Genomic DNA, 22,970 nt, shown 5'->3' on the forward strand with positions numbered 1-22,970 from the left:
GAGTCAGTAGCTCGATCTTTGGGTTGGGTCATGCCAAACAGAGGAGGCTCTTTGAGGCAGATCTGGATGGGTGTTGGGTGTGGTCCATGGACATCCACCATGGTGGTAACATTACGATAGTCCTGGACCTATGAGTATCATATCTCCATTGTCATGGTATTATGTTGACATGTTCACCAGCCACCATTGTACTGAATACATCTATATTCTTTTTATTCGCTGTTAAATAAAATGTATACATATTTTATATACTATTCTTCCTTTTTCTTTGCTGTTTTGCTTTCGTATGCCGTTATTGCATTAATAACGAGTTGGGCCATTAATGTCCAGTGAAGGGGGAATTTTTCCACTTGATCTGGATGGGAATAACCAGGGATGGTTCCAAGGCAGCTTTGTAACAATAAAAATGTCTACCTGTTGCTTAGTAGCTTTCATATTTGAGTCAGTGGCTTGATCCTTGGGTTGGGTCATGCCAAACAGAGGAGTCTTTTTGAGGCAAATCTGGATGGGAATAACTAGGGATAATTCCAATGCAGCACTGTAACAATCAAAATGGCTACCTGTTGTTCAATAGGTGTCCAATTTCCACATAGCATAGGTGATTCTGGTCATATTTAACAAAGATTTTGGGAGCTGATCATTGAATTGGGTCATTTTAAACAGAGGAGGCTCTTTGAGCCAGAATTGAATAGGAGTAACCAGGGATGGTTCCAAGGCAGCATTGTAACATTAAAATGTCTACCTGTTTAATAGGTGTTATATTTCCTCACAGCATAGGTCATATCTAACAAAGAGTCAGAGGTTTGATCTTTGGGTTGGGTCATGCCAAACAGAGGAGGCTTTTGAGGCAGATCTGGACGGGACTAACCATGGATGGTTCCAAGAAGGCATTGTAACAATCAAAATGGCTATTGTTATTAAATAAGTGTTATATTTCCTCATAGCACAGGTGATACTGGTCATGTCTAACAAAGAGTCAGTGGGTTGATCCTTGGGTTGGGTCATGCCAAGCAGAGGAGGCTCTTTAAGGCAGCTCTGGGCAGGAGTAACCAGGGATGGTTCCAAGAAGGCATTATAACAGCATAGCTGAATTTGGCCATATTGAACAAAGGGTCAGCTGTCTGAACCTAGGTTGAGTGGCTGGTTCTTCCAGCTCACAGTTAATGATTAAAAGATTCCTTCAAGATGAAAGATATGAGAGGTTGGATCTTAGAAGTTCTTGAATAAGAAAGACAACAAAGAATTTTAGATCAAAGTGGATATCCTGTAGCCCTATGTGTAATAACCATGTCATGTATTCTAATTTGTAGGGCCTGCAGCTAAACCAAGGACAACACTGAGCCCAAACGATGACGGCCTACCACTACCCAAGCTCCCTTCTGTCCCCATCAGCCCTGTTCAGACCCCCAAAACGGACCCGTCCCCGTACGAAGATATAGACTTTGAGGACCTGTCTAAACGTTTGGAGGAGCTAAATAAGAAGAAATAAAATATCTTCTGCTGTTTATTTTCATGAAGATAAAGAACAATTTAATTTTCTCCAAGTCTGCTGCCTGGAACTCTTCCTATTCAATCAATCTCGAGGATGTATGCCGTCTGTGCGCCTTACCAGAAATACAAACACTCATCTTCTTTCTTCTGCATTAAATTATAGGATCATTGCCAGGAAAAAGTCAAAGCAAACCAAGGCCTGGTGACAGAGGGGCATTTTCATGTTTCTTATATCTTAAATACCATCTGAGAAAGTAATTTGGACACTCAGAAAAAAAAAGTGTCACTTCCTAGGTAAAGCAGAATCCCAAGCAAGTATAAAAGGCACAAATACTTGCAGCTTCATATTCATAATCACATCATTAAAGGTATATTGTGTCCATAAGACACATAGAACCACAGCTCAGCTTGGCACCCCTGCTCTCTCCTCATTGGCTCACTGGCTGTGATTGACCACAGCGGGAGCCAATGGCCAGTGAGGAGAGAAACACCAGGGACAGCCGACTCCTGGACTGCAAACTACTGACTCCAATTGGCTTTCGTTGAAGTAATTAGTCTATGGATTCACTTACTTTTTCCTCCAGCACTGTGAATTTTTAATGGGTGTGTTCAATAAAGACAGGAGAAATTAGAATTGTTTGTGTGTTATCAGCTTAAGCACATTGTATTTGTCTATTGTTGTGATTTAGACGAGGATAAGATCACATTTTATGGCAATTCACTGCAGAAAACCAGCTCATTAAAAGGGGGTTCACATACTTACTTCTTGCCACCATATATGAGGTTATCAGTGTGCTGATTCTCCTTTCCGCTGTTCATTCACAGGGTGGGGGAGGAAGCTGTAAGTAAAAGTGAAACTGCAGCAGAGGAAAACCAGGTCTCCATGCAAAACAGCTGCCTTATATGTACTTCCTCTGTGGATTTAGCTGTTTGCCTGGAGTTCAGCTTCAAAGAAAATGAGCAGAACCTCTCTTTGATAGAGATTGCTGAGTAGTTCACATTACCAGGGCTGTGTGGTTAAAAAAATTGACCTACATTACTTTTTTTGCACAATATTAACCATTTATATCGGAATTTTGACTTTTAATCTCAGAATTCGGATTTTTAATTTCAGAATTTTGTTTAATAAATTGTATTTTTTTCTGTACAATCGGCATAGCCCTTTACACTAGTTAAAGGGTATGGAGGAGCCCCCCGGGGCCATCCTAAAATGTGATGAACAAAATCCAGAGATTAAAAATCTGAATTTTGACTTTTAATCTCAGAATTTTTGTTAATAAATGTTGTTTGTTTTTTTGTATAATAGGCATAGCCCTGTACACTAGTTAAAGGGTATGGAGGAGCCCTGGGGGCCATCTTAAACGTTATTGAACAAAATCCAGAGATTAAAAGTCAAAATTCTGACTTTTGATCTCAGAATTTTGTGTAATAGATTTTAGGATTGCCCCAGGGCTGTTCCATAAAATCTTTTTCTTTTTTCGTGACGTACATGTTTTATTAATTTTGGTTTGTATGTGTTGTTGGTGATTATATACTGTAGTGGCTCATTACTTTACGTCGTTTCGCCCGGCTGTGCCATTCAGTAAAACTGCGGCGGCTGGTCGGCAAGCGGTTAAAATCAATAAAATATAAAAGATTAACCATAAAAAAAATGCAAAATTTGCTGTAAATTTATGGTAAAGTAAATGTACAAATTGTAATCTTTTTATTTAACAGAGAATATAAATATTGTGTGTTTTGTTACAGGATCTGTTTGTACATAGTGTCAAAATCTTTACAACCCATAACTGCATATGTCATCGATATACTATATAAAATAAAGCAAGAATTGTATTGTTACAGTGTCTCTCAGCACAGAATGTTTGTACATAGTGTCAAAATCTGCTGCTGCTGTCAATCAAATCCAGTGACACGCCAGACAGGGGGGGCGGGGCCAAGTCCCGCTGTCTGTGTCAACAGACGCAGCAGCAGGACTCGGGAGCGCGCCCACACCAGAGAGTCGCTCTTCCTGGGGGGCACTCGATGAGGAGGAGGAGACAGGAGCACCGCCGGGGTACCCCAGAAAAGGAGGATCGGGGGTCACTTGCACAGATCAGGTAAGTATGACATGTTTGTTATTTAAAAAAAAAAAAAAAAGAACCTTTACAATCAATTTAAGTGTGCTGCACTTTCACAGCGTGTTTCTGAAATGCGTGGCAAAAACGCGCTTCGTTCTGTGCTGTTTGTCGAATGTTTCAGAAATGCCAGGTGTGAATGGAGCTTAACCACTTGCCGACCGCCGCACGGCGATATACGTTGGCACAATGGCAGCCGTGGGCAGATGGGCGTACCTGTACGTCCCCTTTAAATGGTGGGGCTAGCGGGCGCGTGTGCCCGCCGCGTACAGCATGACCGCGCCCGCGGGACCCGCGGACTCGATGTCCGCTGGTGTGCCAGCGATCGTGTCACGGAACCACAGAACGGGGAAGTGCCTATGTAAACAATGTAAATGCCTATGTAAACAAGGCATTTCCCCATTCTGCCTTGTTACATGACAGAGGGAGCAGTGATCTGATGTGAGTGGAAGCCCACCCCCCCCACAGTTAGAATCACTCCCTAGGACACACATAACCCCTTGATCGCCCCCTAGTGTTTAACCCCTTCACTGCCAGTGCCGTTTATACAGTAATCAGTGAATTTTTTTAGCTCTGATCGCTGTATAAATGACAATGGTCCCAAAATAGTGTCAAAAGTGTCCGATGTGTCCGCCATAATGTCGCAATCCCGATAAAAATCGCAGATCGCCGCCATTACTAATAATAATAAAAAAAAAATAAATTGAATAATAAAAATGCCATAAAACTATCCCCTATTTTGTATAGACACTATAACTTTTGCACAAACCAATCAATATACTCTTATTGTGACTTTTTTTTTTTTTTACCATAAATATGTAGAAGAATACGTATCGGCCTAAACTGAGGAAAAAATTTGTTTTTTTTAATATATTTTTGGGGGATATTTATTATAGCAAAAAGTAAAAAAATATTGCTTTTTTCAAAATTGTCGCTCTTTTTTTGTTTATAGCGCAAAAAATAAAAACCGCAGAGGTGATCAAATACCACCAAAAGAAAGCGCTATTTGTGGGGAAAAAAGGAAGTCAATTTTGTTTGGGTGCCGCGTCGCACGACCGCGCAATTGTCAGTTTAAGCGACGCAGTGCCGAATCGCAAAAAGTGCTCTGGTCAGGAAGGGGGTAAAATCTTCCGGGGCTGAAGCGGTTAATTTCTGCATAACGAGCAGTTATAAAATCTGAAATTCGTTTGTGAAGTATGTTCAGTAAGTGAATTATCTTTGCCTGGAGGATGTAACTTACCTTGGCTTCTCATTGTCTTTATTATTCTCCATGCTTGTAATTGTAGAAATAAAAATAAATGTTGAAAGTAAATGACTCCACCCTGCTTGTGGGTAATTAATTAGAGTTCTCAGAGTAAAGCCGTGTGTGCTGTAAATTATTCAGAGAAAGGCTGAAATAAGGATATAAATTAGAGAGCTGTCAGTATAGATTATAGGTTGAAGAGACGCTTGTCATTGTACAGTACACAGGAGGGAGGGGAAGGTTCCTAATTATAAAGGGTGTTTGAGGATCATTTATATTTTCAAACCCACTCTACCCAAAAAGATGGCAAACATAAACCTTACAGGGGTTATAACCCTCCCTTACTCTACCCTTGCTGGGTTGTCCCCGGTAAATTAATAGAGGGGAAATCTTCCAATGAGGACACTCGTTCTGGTGACCTGGGGGTCTCCAAGGAATTACCTTAATTTTCAAGGATTTCCCCTCACTTCCTGTTTTGCTATGGGACAGGAAGTGAAGGGAAATCTCCTCCAGGAGGCACAGATCAAAAAATAGGGGATGGAAGGATGGAAGGATGGAAGCTAAGAGGAACCCTCACCTCCTTCAGCCCCAGCAGGCTTGGCTGAGACACCCTGGAAGGATATGGAACCTGTTTAGCAGGAGGCCAGAAGTTACCATACCTGCTACAGGATTCTAGGTTCTGAGTGAGTAACCTCTGTTTGTTCATCGCCCACAGCCTATAGTAGAAGGCAGCCAGGTGCAATACCAAGCTAGCCCTTCGGGAGGGACAGCTATTGCCAAACCTTCACCGCCCCGCTTGGGAAGGAAGTTGCTGAAATACCAGTGCTGGGACCAGTATTGGACTTATTGCCAATCTGTTTGGAAGTAGTCTCGAATAGCAACAGTCTGGAGTTGGACTAAGAAGACTGAGGAGCTGCAGTTGTCCTCAAAGGTTCTTTTTCAAGTCAGTTCTGGGCATCCCATACCTCCCTATAACCCATCCAATTTGTTTACCCAAATAAACATAAAAAAACCCCAAAGTCTTCAGACTGGTTTACTGACTTTGTCAGCTTGTCTTAAAATGCGTGTTGCCTGGGACCCAAAATCCAGCGGCCTTACTAGACCCAGAAGCCTGCAGTCACTATATCTGGTCTCCCACAATAAACAGAACACGGAAATGCAATTATTTTAATAAATATAAATTGTTAAATTGCATCCAGTGAAAAAAAAACAATCTCAGCTGGGCTTACTAAGATGGCCGCCTAACCGTAAACATTGTGACATCGGCACGTAGGCTCCCCCCCCGACGTGTTTCGCGCACGCGCACACATAATACTTTCTTTAGATCGCTTTTGGGAGGTATTTATTAGGTTTTGGTTTTATATACGAAAAATAAGCTAACTTCCAACTTCAAACTTCATCCCTGATATCTCACGCTTGCAGTGTAGCTGTCCAGTGTAGAGGGAACATTGTATATACAGCTATTATGAGGGGGGCAGTCACACTTACCAGGTGAGGCAGTCATCTTGTGAGATTGCGTTGGCCGGGGATCGAACCCAGGTCAGCTGCTTGGAAAGCAGCTATGCTCGCCACTGCACCACCAACCCGAGGTGGCATGTCTTTAGGGTGTGGGAGGAAACCGGAGTACCCGGAGGAAACCCACGCAAACACAGGGAGAACATGCAGACTCCATGCAGACAGTGTCCTGGTCAGGATATGAACCAAACACCCCAGTGCTGCAAGGCAGAAGTGCTAATTATTAAGCCTCTGTGCTGCCCGATCTTAAAGTAGAACTTCACCTATAAAGGGAAGTTCCGCTTTTCATCCTCTTCCTCATTCGTTGGCCGGGAATCAAACCCGGGTCAGCTGCTTAGAAAGCAGCTATGCTCGCCACTGCACCACCAACGCGAGGTAGCATGTCTTTAGGGTGTGGGAGGAAACCGGAGTACCCGGAGGAAAGCCACGCAAACACAGGGAGAACATGCAGACTCCATGCAGACAGTGTCCTGGTCAGGATATGAACCAAACACCCCAGTGCTGCAAGGCAGAAGTACTAACTACTAAGCCTCTGCGCTGCCCAATCTTAAAGCAGAACTTCGCCTATAAAGGGAAGTTCCGCTTTTCATCCTCTTCCTCATTCGGCTTTAAATTTCCTAAAGGAACTGGAGATACAGGTCCATATTGTAGTGTTATGAATCTTTCATATTCTGTCCTATAGGGAGGGACTCTGAATGGTTCTCATTCCATCCACCCTACCCATTGAGCCGTCCATATTTCCCCTTGGGTTATGATATTCTTAAGGCGGAGGGTCACACCTCCGGTGTCACATTTGGCACCTTTCAGGGGGGAGGGGGGTGCAGATACCTTTATAATACAGGTATTTGCACCCACTCCCCCCCTCCCACTGTCTGCTGGGAAACACATGGGTCCCAGAGACAGCAGGGACCATCCTGATTGCGCAGCGCGACTCGTGCATACGCAGTAGGGAACCGGGAAGCAAGGCTTCACTTCCTGCTTCCCTTACCGAAGATGGCGGCGAAGAGCCGAGCGACAGATTGGCTTCGGGTGCCGACATCGCGGGTGCCCTGGACAGGTAAGTGTCCATATTTAAAAAGTCAGCAGCTGCAGTATTTGTAGCTGCTGACTTTTAAAAAAATATTTTGGCGAACTCCTGAGCTAGAGATGCAGATGCAGATCCATTTTGTAGAGTGACCTAGAGCTGCAGATCCTTTTTGTAGCGTGACCTAGAGCTGCAGATCCTTTTTGTAGAGTGACCTAGAGCTACAGAGTCCTTCAGCTGTTGTAGGCCTCAGTGGTCACTTCTCCAATATTGGTGATGTCCTTCGTGTGGAATGGGACAAATACATGTGTTCTGGTCTGTATAGTGTAGACAGGCAGGGACAGGACAACTCACTTGAATGTGGAAGCCTGGCTCTTCATAGATGGTAGAGAGTCCATTCCCAGTATGGTGAATTGGGCAACAAGGATGCCCTGATAGTCCATCATGATTGTCTGTCTGCTGGCCGGCCTCTGCTGTTTTTATGGGCGTCTGAATGGTGACCACTTGAATGGGGCACCAGCGCTACTTCTTTGACGCTCACCTAAAAGGTATTTCCACTTTTGCAGCCATATTGGGACAATACCTACTTTTATATCTGTTACATGTTCTCATTCACAGAATAAAACTTAATAAAAATCGTAAAGTTTGCTGCTCACCTTTAAAGAGGGAATCACGGGTGAAAAATGACAAACAAAACATGGCTCCTACAAATCTGATACCAGAACCCCAGCCGAGCATGCAGCCTGGCAGGTCAGGAAAGGGGGGGATGAGCGTGCACCCCTCCACTCCTGAGCCATACCAGACCACGTGCCCTCAACATGGGAAGTGGACCTTGAAAAGGGGGACCCCCCTCCCCCCTGACAAGGCACCTCTTTATTTTGAGGTCATGTGGCCTGGTATGGACGAGGAGAGGAGGGCGCGGCGTATGCTCACCCCCCTCCCCCCCTTTCCTGACCTGTCAGGATGTGTGCTTAGGAGGGGGTCTGGATTTTGGGAGGCCATGCTTTTTATTTTTCAATGGGGTTCCGGCTTTAATTGTGATCAGCAATTTTTACAATGTTCTTAAAGTTATGCTATGTGAATGGGAACAAGTAAAAAATATAAAGTAGGTGTAAAAAATGTGGCTGAAAAATTGGAAATACCTTTTAGGTGATCTCAGTAGAAGCGTTGGTGCAGAGATCTGTCTTGGTACAGTCGTACCTGGTCCCTGGGAGGGCTGATTACCATTTCCTCAAGATAGCTGAGATGGCAGATGCCAAAAGGTCATGGATGTTTCTTCGAGCCGCACCTGGTCCCTGGGAGGGCTGATGGGAAGATCCTCTGTTTACTGAAGTGGCAGCTGCCACCGGTGTGGGGACCTGTGTCGGTACAGCTGTACCTGGTCCTTGGGAGGGTTGATGGGAAGACCATCTGTTTACTGGATAGGCAGGCGCCACCAGTGTGGGGACCTGTGTTGGTACAGAGGTACTGGGTTCCTGGGAGGGCTGATGGGAAGACTCTTCGGTTGCTGGAGTGGCAGCCGCCACCAGTGTAGGAACCTGTATTGGTACAGCCGTGCCTGGTCCCTGGGAGGGTTCCTTAGACTTTTTGTTGAGTCTTCTTGATTCAGAAGCTGCAGAAAGGGAAATAGAGGGCTGATGGGAATCCCCTCTGGTTACTGGAGTGGCAGCCGCCACCAGTGTAGGAATCTGTTTTGGTAAATCCATACCTGGTCCCTGGGAGGGTTCCTCAGACTTTCCACTGAGTCTTCTAACACTATCCCCACACACAAAACTTGAACTATGCAGAAGAGATAATGTGGCACTCTTGTTGGTAAAGATAGCTGGTGGTATTGCTCTCTTGAAGAAAGGAGCTGATAAGAATCTTTCAAGAGAGTGATGACGTAGTGGACTCCGGTGATGATGGCTTGACTTGAAGATCTTCTCCCTCCATGTTCACTAGCAAATTATCTTCTGATCCCTCCTCCTCATCTCCTAGTTTAAAATTTCTTCCAACGTTTTGGCCATCTTCATTCCCAAAAAAGCTGCACCCCTCCTATTTAGGTGCAATCCATCAATGCTATAAAGATGGTAACCGACTGAAAAGTCAGCCCAGTTCACCATGAAACCAAACCCCTCCTCCCTGCAATAGTTCCTCAGCCACATGTTAAGCTCCCTAAGCTCCTGCTGCCTCTCTGGTATGGCTCGAGGTACAGGCAGTATTTCTGAAAATACTACCTTGAAGGTCCTTTTCTTCAATATAGTCCCTAAGTCCCTGAAATCATTTTGTAGTGCGCTCCATCTTTCTCGAACTTTGTCATTGGTACCGATATATACCATGACAGCTGGGTCCACTCCGGCCCCATCCAACAATCTGTCCATGCAATCTACAATGTTCTGAACCCGAGCGCCCGGTAAACAACATACTGTTCGGCGATACGGGTCTTTGTAACAGATCGCCCCCTGTATCCTTCCAATAACTGAATCCCCTACCACTAATATATGCCTATCTTTTCTTGTAACCTTGCCCCCATCTTCACTGGAGACATTCCCCTGGAATTTTGGTGGAGTATCAACGTGAACGTTGCATGCTGGTGCATTCTCCGTGTGGAAGTCGCACTCTGGTGAAGTGGCCATGTCATGGTTGCACTCTGGTGGAGTGGCCATGTCACGGTCGCACTCTGGTGGCGTGGCCATGTCTAGGTCACACTCTGGTGGAGTGGCCATGTCACGGTCGCACTCTGGTGGAGTGGCCATGTCGAGGTCGCACTCTGGTGGAGTGGCCATGTCGAGGTCGCACTCTGGTGGAGTGGCCATGTCGAGGTCGCACTCTGGTGGAGTGGCCATGTCACGGTCGCACTCTGGTGGAGTGGCCATGTCACGGTCGCACTCTGGTGGAGTAGCCATGTCATGGTCGCACTCTGGTGGAGTGGCCATGTCACGGTCGCACTCTGGTGGCGTGGCCATGTCTAGGTCACACTCTGGTGGAGTGGCCATGTCACGGTCGCACTCTGGTGGAGTGGCCATGTCACGGTCGTACTCTGGTGGAGTGGCCATGTCGAGGTCGCACTCTGGTGGAGTGGCCATGTCGAGGTCGCACTCTGGTGGAGTGGCCATGTCGAGGTCGCACTCTGGTGGAGTGGCCATGTCACGGTCGCACTCTGGTGGAGTGGCCATGTCACGGTCGCACTCTGGTGGAGTGGCCATGTCACGGTCGCACTCTGGTGGAGTGGCCATGTCGAGGTCGCACTCTGGTGGAGTGGCCATGTCTAGGTCACACTCTGGTGGAGTGGCCATGTCACGGTCGCACTCTGGTGGAGTGGCCATGTCTAGGTCACACTCTGGTGGAGCGGCCATGTCACGGTCGCACTCTGGTGGAGTGGCCATGTCACGGTCGCACTCTGGTGGAGTGGCCATGTCACGGTCGCACTCTGGTGGAGTGGCCATGTCGAGGTCGCACTCTGGTGGAGTGGCCATGTCGAGGTCGCACTCTGGTGGAGTGGCCATGTCAAAGTCGCACTCTGGTGGAGTGGCCATGTCGAGGTCGCACTCTGTTGGAGTGGCCATGTCGAGGTCGCAATCTGGTGGAGTGGCCATGTCTATGTCGCACTCTGGTGGAGTGGCCATGTCACGGTTGCACTCTGGTGGAGTCTCAATTTGAATGTCACTTTCTGGCGGCGTCCCAATGTGATGATCGACAGGCCTGCCGTGTGAGCCTTGTCTGCAGTAAATACTGCAAACATCTTAAAAAAAAAAAAAAAAAAAAAGAGAGGAATTTAGATTTAGCACCTTCAACTACATTTCATATATTTTTCTTTGTACAACATCAAATTATAGAGAGAAAAGTTCAAAACTCTTGTGCCAGAGACAATGAATAAACTCGACATGACAGGGACACAAGGATGACTCTTATTGGCCTTCGTATAAAAATGCTTGTTGCCTGCCACTCATCCCGACCCACTGGCTGGCAATAATTGCATGAAAAATGTGTCCTTATTTAACCCCTTACCGCCGAGCGTACGCAGATGTGCGTACTTGGCTTTCGGGGGTTATACCGGAATGATGCCCACAGCTGCAGGCATCATCCCGGTACTGTTTTTTAGAGCCGGCGATCTGCTATCCAGGTATAACAACCGATGCGGCTAAAAGGAGCAGGAGGGGACGCCCCCCCTCCCACCGCTCTTACCGGGCCTCCCGTTCCATCGGGAGGCCCGATTACCGATCCGCCGCCTCCGGCGGCTAGTGACTGTCTGGAACGAAGCCGTGGGCAGCTTCGTTCCAGCCTCCTAATTGTAAACACGGAAGCGACGTCATGACGTCACTTCCCGTTTACTCGGCTGCCAATGGCGCCGGTTTAAAAAAAATATAAAGTATTCAGAATCACCGAAAAACGGCGATCTGAATACTTTGAAGTGCAAAGGAGGGATCGGGGGTCTTTAGAGTACCTGTCACCACCTATTACTGTCACATGACTTTTTTTTTTTTTTTTTCTAACTGACAAAAAAATTTCAAATTTGTAAACATGTTAACCCTTCACTGCCAGGGACAATTTTGACATTTCTCACACACTTGTTAAAATAATCATGTTTTTTAGCAATAACATGGCTTATAATACCCAAACATGATATATTTTCTGAAAATAGAGATTTGGAGATTTAAATGGTGGTTGTTGCCATATTTTATATCACACGATATTTGCGCAGCTGTTTATTAAATGCAAATTTTCAGGGAAAAATACACTTAAATGCATTTTAGTGCACACAAGCACCATATAATACCTTTTTTTTTTTTTAAATATCAAAAATTAGGTTACGATGAGTAATTAGATACCCAATAAGTCAAGATTGAATAATTGTGCACGTCTGAGAAACAATTTATTTTTATTTTATTTCGTTTAACCCCTTCAATATCAGGCACTTATGCACCTTCCCGCCCAGACCAATTTTCATCTTTCAGCACTCTCACACTTTGAATGACAATTACTCAGTCATGCTACACTGTATCCAAACAAAATGTTTATCATTTTCTTTTCACAAATAGAGCTTTCTTTTGGTGGTATTTAATCACCACTGGGTTTTTCATTTTTTGCGATATAAGCAAAAATACAGCGAAAATTTTGAAAAAAAACGTACTTTTTTTTTTAGTTTCTATTGTAAAATTTTGCAAACAAGTCATTTTTCTTCATAAATTTGTGCCAAAATTTATACTGCTACATATCTTTGGTAAAAATAACCCAAATTAATGTATATTATTTGGTCTTAGTGAAAGTTATAGAGTCTACAAAATTAAAGGGGTTGTAAAGGTAATTTAAAAAAAAAAAAATAACAAACATGTTATACTTACCTTCGCTGTGCAGCTCGAACCTGCTCTTCTGGGGTCCCTCGGCGGCTGTCTCAGCTCCTCCCCGCAAGAACTAACCACCTTAATGCGAGCTCCCTCACATGGTGGTTAGTTATTGTGGGCGCGCTCCCGTGATACAGCCGGCGGCTATAGCCGCTCGCTGTATCACTCGGTCCCTGCCCCCCGGCGCGCCGCGTCATTGGATGTGATTGACAGCAGTGCGAGCCAATGGCTGCGCTGCTTTCAATCCATCCACTATAGCCAATCAGCGACCAGGCTGAGCGGCGAAACGGAGGTCGGGAGCGAGCGGCTGAGTTTCGAGGTGTCAGGTAAGTAAAACGGGGAGGGGGCTGGGGGCGGCGATATTGTCAAAAGTTTTTTCACCTTAATGCATAGAATGCATTAAGGTGAAAAAATGTATACCTTTACAACCCCTTTAAGATTTTTTTTTTTTTTTTTTTTTACACAAACTGGTCATATTAACAAGTTATTTCTCTCACACAGCATATGCATAATTGCAACTACACCCCAAAATACATTCTGCTACTCCTCCTGAGTATAGCGATACCACATGTGTGAGACTTTTACACAGCCTGGCCACATACAAACTTACACCGTACTGCAATACACAGTGTGAGTATCCATCATAATGCTCACAATGGTAAGCGCTCATTGGTCAGCACAGCCATGTGACTAATCTGACTAATGTAAAGTGCACCTAAAGCTTCTCCAGCACGGGGTATAATGGTTGCTATGTGCAGCGGGGGGCCCAGAATTTTGACGTTGGTTCACCTCTCCATTTTTGGTGTGTAACCTCCTTAACCACTTCAGTCCCAGATGGATTTACCCCCTTAATGACAATACGGCACTGCGTCGCTTTAACTGACAATTGCGCAGTCGTGCAACGCTGTACCCAAACAAAATCGATAAAAAGAAGAAATAAGAGCGGTGCGCTTATTCAAAAACATGCCATAAATTAATATACTTAAAGAATGAACATGATAAGTATCCAAAACATACAAACAGATAAAAGTGAATAAAAGTCCAACTAAAAGCCCAATGGTAGGGGTCAGTCCATATAAAGGTAAAAATCTCATAGGGGGAACTTGATAGAAGAAAAAACAGACCACACATCAATCCAAACATCGACTGTTATATTAATGAATTGGCCGCTCACCTCCAAAAATGACCCAAAAGTCAAACAAGGCTCATCAGATAATCAGATAAGGAATCCTGCTGATGGATCTCTAAAGACGTCCAGGTCCCAAGCGAAGATGAAGAACTGCGTCCAGATCTTGGTATCAAAACATCTTGGGAAACTCCAAATATAGAGGAAACAGCTCACTCCAAGAAATGGCACTTCTTGTATAAATGGCGCTCAAAGGAAACAAAGAACGGCCATAGTGCAATATTGCCAAATAAAAAGTAAATTTATTAAGTAAAAGAAGCTGCTTACATCAAGTAAGGATAAAAATCGCAGTAAGAAACAATGGGAGGAGCGACACACTCGCCTCCTCACCGCGCTTCCGTAAAACGCCACCGGAAGTGACATCACAAGGCTCCACCCGACGCGTTGCGTCACTGGTTGCGTGACCATCTCAGGGATAGGATACAAGTGACGTCATTTCCGGTGGCACTCTTATTTCTTCTTTTTACATTTGATTACGCAGTGTTTTTTGCGTACACTACTAAGTGTTTGCAGCTAATTCACGGTCACTATACATTTATTATATATATTTTTTGTTTTTTGAGTTTAGGTTGATGGTTTATATTTTCTTTTAATAAAATTACACATAGTAGCGCGCAAGCTTATTCCTTTATAAGACAAACAAAATTGATGCCCTTTTTTTAGAGCTTTCTTTTGGTGGTATTTGGTCACCTCTGCGGTTTTTATTTTTTGCTCTATAAACAAAAGAAGACCGTCAAAGGGTTAACTGTGTTCCCTCAGTGTGTTCTAACTGTGTGGGGGATGGGCTCACTGGGACAACTCAGAGATCGCTGTTCCTGATTACTAGGAACAGCCGATCTCAGTGTCTTCCCTTGTCCGACTGGGGATCCAAGTTGTTTACATAGGCAGATCCCGTTCTGCCTCTCTGTGGAGCGATCCAGGGTGGCCGGTGGACATCGAGTTCGCCAGACCCACGCGCGTGCCCACAGTATCTCCTGCATGAAATGATGTAGAGGTACGTCGTTCCACGCAGCCGGGCCACCCTGCCGCAGTATATGTGCGGTGGGCGGTCCGGAAGTGGTTAGTGTTACTAAACCCACAACAGTAAAATCAGCCTGTATAGACAGTAAAGCATGCTTGTTATACTCACTGTGGAACCTAAGGGGTTAATCCCCCGTATTGTGTAAAAAGGCTGTTTGATCCTGTCTTCTCTGATCCTCCCCGTCCTTCCACTGTCCCCAGTACATCTCCTGATAGTACAGAGTCTTGGGGACAAGCTGCACATGCTCAGTTTGGAGTGTATTGCTGGAGAGTTTTTTTTTTTTTTTTTTTTTTTTCGGGAGGGTGCATGTGATCAGCGCAGGGCCAATCAGCAGAGGGTCAGGGGTCCTGCAGTCTCATAGGACAGTCAGAGTAGAATGAAAACTTCTCCTACAAGCTTTAACCAGACACTGATAGAAGTTACAAGACTGTTATATACTGCTGATGAGAAAAGGTATTTAGCAGTTTATATTTACTACAATAATTGCATTTCCATGTTCTCTGTACTGTGGGGGACCAGATATAGTGAATGCAGGATCTGGGTTTAGGAACACTTTATTGCAGTGCACTGAAATGCGGTCACGTGCTTTTCGCTTTTGCATTTTGCTGCCTTTTTTTTGCATTTTGCACACATCACCGCACATATATGGTGTGAACAGAACAGTGGCGGCCGGTGGTAATTTTTTTAGGGGATGCGGCAAGCAGTACCACCGTCCCCATCCCCCCCCCCGTCCCCCCAGTCGGTCGGGTCTGGAGCACTTACCCCATCTATGGTGGGCAGAGCTTCTCCCGGGCTTCGGTGGCGGCTTCCCCTGCTCTCCACGGGCATCGCGGCGGCTTCCGTTGCCTCCCTCCTCCTCGGCGCCGAATTGAAAAACGGGTCTCAGACCTGCTTCTGATTGGCCGGATTGAGAATCAGTATTTTCGATAGCGAATATTCATTCTCTGTTGTAACACCTGGGTGGGCTCTGTGCCCCGAGCAATGCTTTTCACCCCGATCCCACCCTATTTTGAAGCCAATTAGACCCTCTGGATCTAATCAGGTGCTTAAAAAACAAAACAAAACACCCTCGCCGCGGTAATTCATGCGCCCAGCGTCCTGAAAGGGTCCGGGACGCATGAATAGGGGGGTGGCCACGGCGGCCGTGGATACGAATGAATTAGGGTTGCACCGATACTAGTATCAGTATCGGTGCCGATACAGAGTATTTGCACAAGTATCGGTACTCATGCAAATGCACCGATAACTGAAACCGATACTTTCAGGCTCGGATCTTTGACCTGTCAGTGGGGTCTCCCCTGTGTTAAAGAAGTCCGGTAATTGGAGCTGTCAAAAAAAATTAAAAAAAAGCAGCCGGCAACCTTTATTAACAATGTTGCTCAGCCGCTGAAACACTAAAATAAAAAGAAACATTGTTTCTTTTTGTATATTTCTGTTTCTTCATCTGCAGATCAAAGGGGTGAACAAATGTTTCTCTGTTTAACCCCTTAGTAACCCTTAATTTACTCTAATCGGCCTTATTTAACTCCCTATTCTCCTCCATTTAATTATTATTTTCCTGCTTTTTTTCTTTTGTTCACGTCTATTTTATAAACGATAAACAATTAAAACTTTTTTTTTTGCTTTGTTAGTGAATATTTTTACACATATATATATATATATATATATATATATATATTAACATATATTTACACATTGAAAAAGCGCTAAATTTAAAAAAAAAAAAAAAACAATTTATTTCATTTGTAAATAACTTTTCAATGCTTTGTACCATTGCTGACAACTGAAGTTAAAACGAAAAAGTTGCGGTAAGTATCGGTAATTGGTATTGGCGAGTACTAAAAAAATAGGTATCGGTACTCGTAAAAAAAAATGGTATCAGTGCATCCCTAGAATAAATCTAATATCTATTCATATAGGGGGTTGCCGCCATGGATAGAGAGGGGGCGGGCATCGCCTGGGCACCTCTAATGGACGAACAGAACACATTCTTTGGCGCGTTTGTTGCATGCAGGGCAGCCCTTTGAAATAAAAGGGCTGCCTTATGGGAAAAAAAAACGCGCACAAGTGCAGCACGTTATTGCGCTCATTCTCCATACGCACACCTCCCAACTTATTGAGATGGGAATGAGGGACACATATCAGCAAAAGCATGCAGACACAGGACACACCCCTTGCCACGTCCCCTTAAAGGAGAATGGTACACAAAAAACAAGATTGGTTAAACCCACTAGAGCTTTTTTTACCACTACTATTCCTTTATATTGGCTTTTTACAAAGGCAGCAATTTAGGAATCAGATGAAAGGTTTAGCGCTAGAAAACACTTTTTGATAGATAAAAAAAAGTGCATTTTATACACATCTATATAGATCAGACCAAAATGAGGGACAAATGAGGAGGAAAGAGGGACAGAGGGGACATTGCTCCAAATCCGGGACAGTCCCTCGAAATCCGGGACAGTTGGGAGCTATGCATACGTCTGGGTGTGAATGCAGCCTCAGGGCTCCTATGGGACTTTACCTAGTTGAATACAAATAAAGAATAAATGAATGAAAAGAATTCAAGGCTGACGTATATATAGAATGCGGCTAAGGCTACGTGACTTGATAAATACCTGACATGCGCGTCGTGTCCGCCCGTCAAAAAATTTCCACCATCGGCACAGCCCGGGCGCTAAATGATAAACGGCACAAAAATTATAATCGAAAAAAAAAACCAAAATAATAATAATAATTTGGTTTTCGTGCTTTGCAAATTTTTTATATGAAAGCCAAAGGAGAAGAATACACGGAGTATAATAAGCGGCTGGAGCAGCTTTCCTTGGCTGACCTGCGACACGCCACTCCTATTGTTGGAAATGTCACCTGAGCTATTTCCGCTCATTGCTGCAGGCGTGGGGGGGGGGGGGGGGGGGGGTGATTCTGAACACACAAAACTGAAGACAAGCGGTGAAAACTTCATGCAAAACTTTTTTTTTTTTTTTTACCATAAGCAGAACCATATTGTGCTGGAGTCGGAGGTCCAGATATTCCCCCATAGGGTGCAGGGCAGGTTCTTCCTCTGACGTCCAGGTGTCACTTTTCCCAGCCTACGTCACAGGTCGGGGGGGGGAGGGGCTATAAGCGGTGATGAAGGCTTAGCTGTTGACTTTTGACTGTAAAAGTTTAAATTTCCGTCTGGGTGACATGGCTGTTTGGGCTGCATGAAGGAGGAAGGAAGGAGTGCGTGGAAGGGGTGATGGAGCAGATTATAATGGAGCAGATTATGAAGGTACCACCATTTTTTTTTTTTTTTACGCTTTTGTGGAATGGAAAGGTTCACCATATTGCTGCGATGTGTTCGTGCACGTGGGTGGACGCAGGTTTACGCTGCATGGATGCATTTAAAAATAATGGACCGCCAACGCACCCAAAAACCTAACGCAGAGATTGGATGTAACCAGATGCGTCTCCTTGGTTTGTTGGGGTGCCTTGCAAAATGTAACGCCTGCTCCCCACAATTTGCATTAGTGCGCGTGTTAGCGCCCCCCATTGCTGCAGCATGGAAATGGACCCCTGAGGTCTGCCAAGCTGCAACATGTTACATTACTTTTATTTGGGGCTTAGACTTTAATTCAACCACTTGCCGACCGACCTATAGCAGATTTACAGTACTTCTACAGGGCGTATATATACGTGATTCTGCACTCCTGGGTAGGAGGCGCGTGCGCGCGATCCACCGTGCTGCTTCTGCTGTGATTAGTCACAACAGAAGCCGATCAGCGGGGGGGCTGACCAATGCACGTCCGCTGGCACCTGCTGATTGGCAAGGAAAGACACAGAACAGAGCTCTGCCTAGGTAAAACAATGTAGAGCTCCGTCCTGCTGGGCGGCGATTTGATGGATTTTGTTTCCCTGCAAAGCACAACCCTAAGTGAAAGCGCTCACGGTACACACAAAAAACACTGGCTAGGCACACATTTAACCCTTTGATCGCCCTAGATGTTTAGCCCCTTCCTAGCCCAGGCTGGTGCTACCACTAGGCAAACTAGGCAACCGCCTAGGGCGCACTGCTGCCTAGGGGGCGCCCGGCCACTGGTTTCCATCTGTGTCTGCATGCTCTGCAGGCTGCAGCATGTAACTAACTCAGTCTCAGGCAGCTGCTCCGTCCGACTGGTAGTGCAATTAGGGGCGCAGTGCAGCACTGGAGCCAGCGCTAGAAGAAGCCGAGCCAATGCTTCCTGTATAGCGCCACCTGCTGTCACATGGGCAGGGCAAATGGGGTGAAGTCAGGGGTGGAGCCAATGGGGGTGGCAAAATAAGGTTTCGCCTGGGGTGTCAAAAATCCTTGCACCAGCCCTGTCCTAGCCAGTGTCATTAGTACAGTGACAGTGTATATTTTTAGCACTGATCACTGTATTGGTGTCACTGGTTCCCACAAAGTGGCAAAAGTGGCAGTCAAGGTCCGATTGACCGCCGCAATATCGCTTTAAAGAGGAAGTGAACCCTGATGGGTTTTACTTCCTCTTTTTTTCCCCCTGCAAAGTAAAAGCATAATGGGCTAGTATGCATCGCCATACCTCCCAACTTTTTGAGATTGTAATGAGGGACACCTACTATCAAAAGTATGTAGGCATAGGGCACACACCCCTGTCACGCCCCCTTAAAGGAGAATTAACCAAAAATAAAAGATTAGTTAAACCCCCAAGTGTTTTTTTTTTTTTTTTACCACTATTATTCCTTTTCTTGGCTTTTGAAATTTACAAATGCAGCAATTTAGAAATTGGATGAAAGGTTTAGCGCTGGGAAACATTTTTTGAAAGATAAATATTGCATTTTATATACAACTATATAGTTTAGACCCCAATGAGGGATAATTGAGTAGGAAAGAGGGACAGAGGGACATTGCTTCAAATCAGGGACAGTCCCTCGAAATCAGGGACAGTCCCTCGAAATCAGGGACAGTTGGGAGCAGTGGCGTTGCTAGGTCTACAAAAGATCTGGGGCTAGAGCCCTTAGCAACATAATAAAGAAAGTCATACGCTTGGGTGGGCATACACATGTATATACATACCTTACAACAGGGTCCCCAGATAGCCCCCCTTACATTAGGATCCCCAGAGAGCCCCTCTTACAGTAGGATCCCCAGGGAACCTCCCCCCTGCATCAGGGTTCCCAGAGAGCCTCCCCCTTAAATCAGGGTCCCCAGAGAGCCTCCCCCTTAAATCAGGGTCCCCAGAGAGCCCCCCACTTACATCAGGGTCCCCAGAGAGCCTCCCCTCCCCTTGGGGACCCCTGCAGAGACTCGGGGCTATGGGCCCCAGATTCGGGGCTATAGCCCCAAAAGCCACCCCCTAGCGACGCCACTGGTTGGGAGCTGTGTGCATCGCACTGGTGTAAGCTGGGAAGACACAGTGCAACACAATGTTTTATTTCTTTTTACTTTTTTTGTTAGAACTTTATTGAATCGCCACAAGTGACATTTTATTCGGTTTGACTCCCACAGCCGTGTTGGGATGCGGTGGTTTCTTGTTTTTTTTTTTTTTTTTTTGGGTGACACATTGTAGACAAATTGTCTAGTCTTTGTGTTGGGGTGTCCTGCGCATCCCAATGCAAATCGTTTAAATGGTTACCTAACTACTTCCAGTCTGGGACAATCCTGACAATTCTCTCCTACATGTAAAAATCAGCCTTTTTTTTCCCCCTAGAAAATTACTTAGAACCAGGGATTTTTTTTCTCAGAGAATAGGTGCAGGAACCCCCCCCCCCCTTCTGAGCCACCCCTTTTCTCCACCCCCTACCCACCTCCGAGCACCGTTCTTTGGTTCCATCCCCTACCCAGTACTGCCCTTTTAGACAATACAGAACTAAGTATCAATTTGTGGTGCTAAGTAATCCGTAAGAAATTTGGTAATTATAACAAGAAAAGCAGTAAAATAGAACCCCTGCAGCCAGTAACAATCGAGCCTCCGCCAGAAACATTAGAGCCCCCGCCAGCAACAATAGACCACCCCACCACAAAAAATCCCCCCCCCCCCCCAGCAACAATAGACTCCCAGCAGCAGCAGTAGATCTCCCCACAGCCAGCATCAATAGATTCTCCGGCAGCCAGCAACAATAGACCCGCCTCCCTCAACAGTAGATCTCTCCCAGCAACAACTGACCCCCCCAGCAATATAAGACCCACCCCCAGCAACAGTAGGTCTTCCACCAGCAACAATAGACTTCCTCAGAAACAATAGACCCCCATGCAAAAATAGATACCCTCCAGCTAGAATAGATCCCCTAGCAGTGAGTATCAATAGACCCTGCAGCACACCCCAGCACCACTTGCTGTCAGTGGTGAAGGTGCCGAAACTGCGTTCCCCCGCGTTCCCGCTGCAAAAAAGCCCTGCTTAGAACCCCCCCCAAACTTAATATATTTTTTAAGCAGCGGCTTTGGAGAATAAAATGGTCGTTGTTGCAATTGTTAATGTTACACGATATTTGCACAGCAGTTTATCCAATGAAAATTCAGGAGAGAATACACCTAAATGAATTCATGTGCACACAAAAAGAATATAATAACTATTTTTTTAGTAAAATATAAAAGATGATGTTATGCCGAGTAAATAGATACCTAACATGTCACGCTTTAACCACTTAAGGACCGGAAGGATTTGCCCCCTTAAAGCGGGGTTCCACTGTCTACAACTTTTTTTTAATTTTTGTAAAATGACAAAGATTATTTCATTGAAATATGTCACTCACTTGTTCCATTTTTGTTACTTTTGGATGTTGGTTTTCTCCCAAAAAATGAACTTTTAAATATTTCTACTGACGGTTCTCATCTTGCCTGTGGGCATGTGAAGCCCACAGGCATCCTCTTCCGGGATATTGTGCCGCTGATCGACCAGCATGCACCGCCCGTTGTTTTCCCAAACTCGCGCATGCGCAGTAACCTTAAATCGGAGCGCCGTAAACAGCTCAGGTTGAAATCACGCGATAACTCGCGCCAGGCCGCCGCACTGGCTCCTGGGAACAATGACACAAGCTCCCAGGATCCAGTGCGGCTAATAGGAAATGACGAGTTAGCCGCACTAAATCCGCCCATATCCGCAGGCTGTACATCCAGGAACTAAACAACATGATCTGAACAACAAAGGTACAGTGAAAAAAAAAAAATGTCCGTTTTTTCATTAGGACATTGCGGTACTCCTCTTGAGCTATTGTCATAAAAACGAGGTGGAGCTCCGCTTTAATGACCAGGTCATTTCTTGCGATTCGGCACTGCGTCGCTTTAACTGACAATTGCGCGGCCGTGCGACGCTGCACCCAAACAAAATTGATGACGTCCTTTTTTTCCCACAAATAGAGCTGTCTTTTGGTGGTATTTGATCACTTCTGCGTTTTTTTTTTTTTTTTTTTACGCTATAAACAAAAAGGAGCAACAATTTTGAAAAAAAAAAACAATATTTTTTACTTTTTGCTATAATAAATATTCCCCTCCCCCCCCCAAAAAAAAAAAAAACTGTTTAGTCCGATATGTATTCTTCTACATATTTTTGGTAAAGAAAAAAATCGCAATAAGCGTTTATTGATTGGTTTGCGCAAAAGTTATAGCGTCTACAAAATAGGGGATAGATTTATGGCATTTATGTTATTTATTTAATTTTTTTACTAGTAATGGCGGCGATCAGTGATTTTTAAAACAAGAGAGCCGCCCCGTCACCATCGTTTACCTATGCGGCGGGCGGGAGGTGGTTAATGGCACCCCCCCAGGCATCTACAAACACGTGTTTTTGCATGCGCCAAACTGCATGGTGCCGCAGCATCATGTCGGCTTTCCTCTCCTCACACTGACAGGAGAGCCGATCAGTGGCACAGGGGAGACCTGCACAGATAATCAGGGCACTGAACATAAGTGCAGCCCCAACAATGCCCATCAGTGATGCCGGTCAGAGCACTAAGTGTCATTTCTGTCTGCTGCCTCCTTCCTCTGCTATCACCATGAATCACTGCTAGACAAGTTTTCCTGACACCAAGAGATAAAAGGTGACAAGGGAGGGAGCTTCAGCACACAGCCTGTGATTGACA

General features: G+C 45.2%; 2 protein-coding genes and 1 non-coding gene across 4 annotated transcripts in view; 2 read left to right on the forward strand and 1 right to left on the reverse strand.

Moving 5' to 3' along the window:
* Positions 1-4,925, forward strand: part of LOC141112813 (IST1 homolog) — a 45,491-nt gene extending 40,566 nt beyond the window's left edge. For both annotated transcript variants that reach the window (XM_073605881.1, XM_073605880.1), the window contains one exon: positions 1,311-4,925. In XM_073605881.1, the coding sequence (XP_073461982.1) occupies positions 1,311-1,489 (179 nt within the window). In that variant the 3' untranslated portion in view covers positions 1,490-4,925. The remainder of the gene's footprint in view (positions 1-1,310) is intronic.
* A 1,738-nt stretch (positions 4,926-6,663) lies between these two features.
* TRNAR-UCU (transfer RNA arginine (anticodon UCU)) lies at positions 6,664-6,735 on the reverse strand. Its single transcript has one exon. It is a non-coding gene; the product is annotated as a tRNA-Arg (tRNA).
* Positions 6,736-18,041: 11,306 nt separating this feature from the next.
* Positions 18,042-22,970, forward strand: part of AP1G1 (adaptor related protein complex 1 subunit gamma 1) — an 80,315-nt gene continuing 75,386 nt past the window's right edge. The window contains exon 1 of the mRNA XM_073605882.1: positions 18,042-18,186. Coding sequence (XP_073461983.1) covers positions 18,154-18,186 — 33 coding nt within the window. The 5' untranslated portion in view covers positions 18,042-18,153. The remainder of the gene's footprint in view (positions 18,187-22,970) is intronic.

Source organism: Aquarana catesbeiana, linkage group LG11, assembly GCF_042186555.1.
Source record: "Aquarana catesbeiana isolate 2022-GZ linkage group LG11, ASM4218655v1, whole genome shotgun sequence".
NCBI lineage: Eukaryota > Metazoa > Chordata > Amphibia > Anura > Ranidae > Aquarana > Aquarana catesbeiana.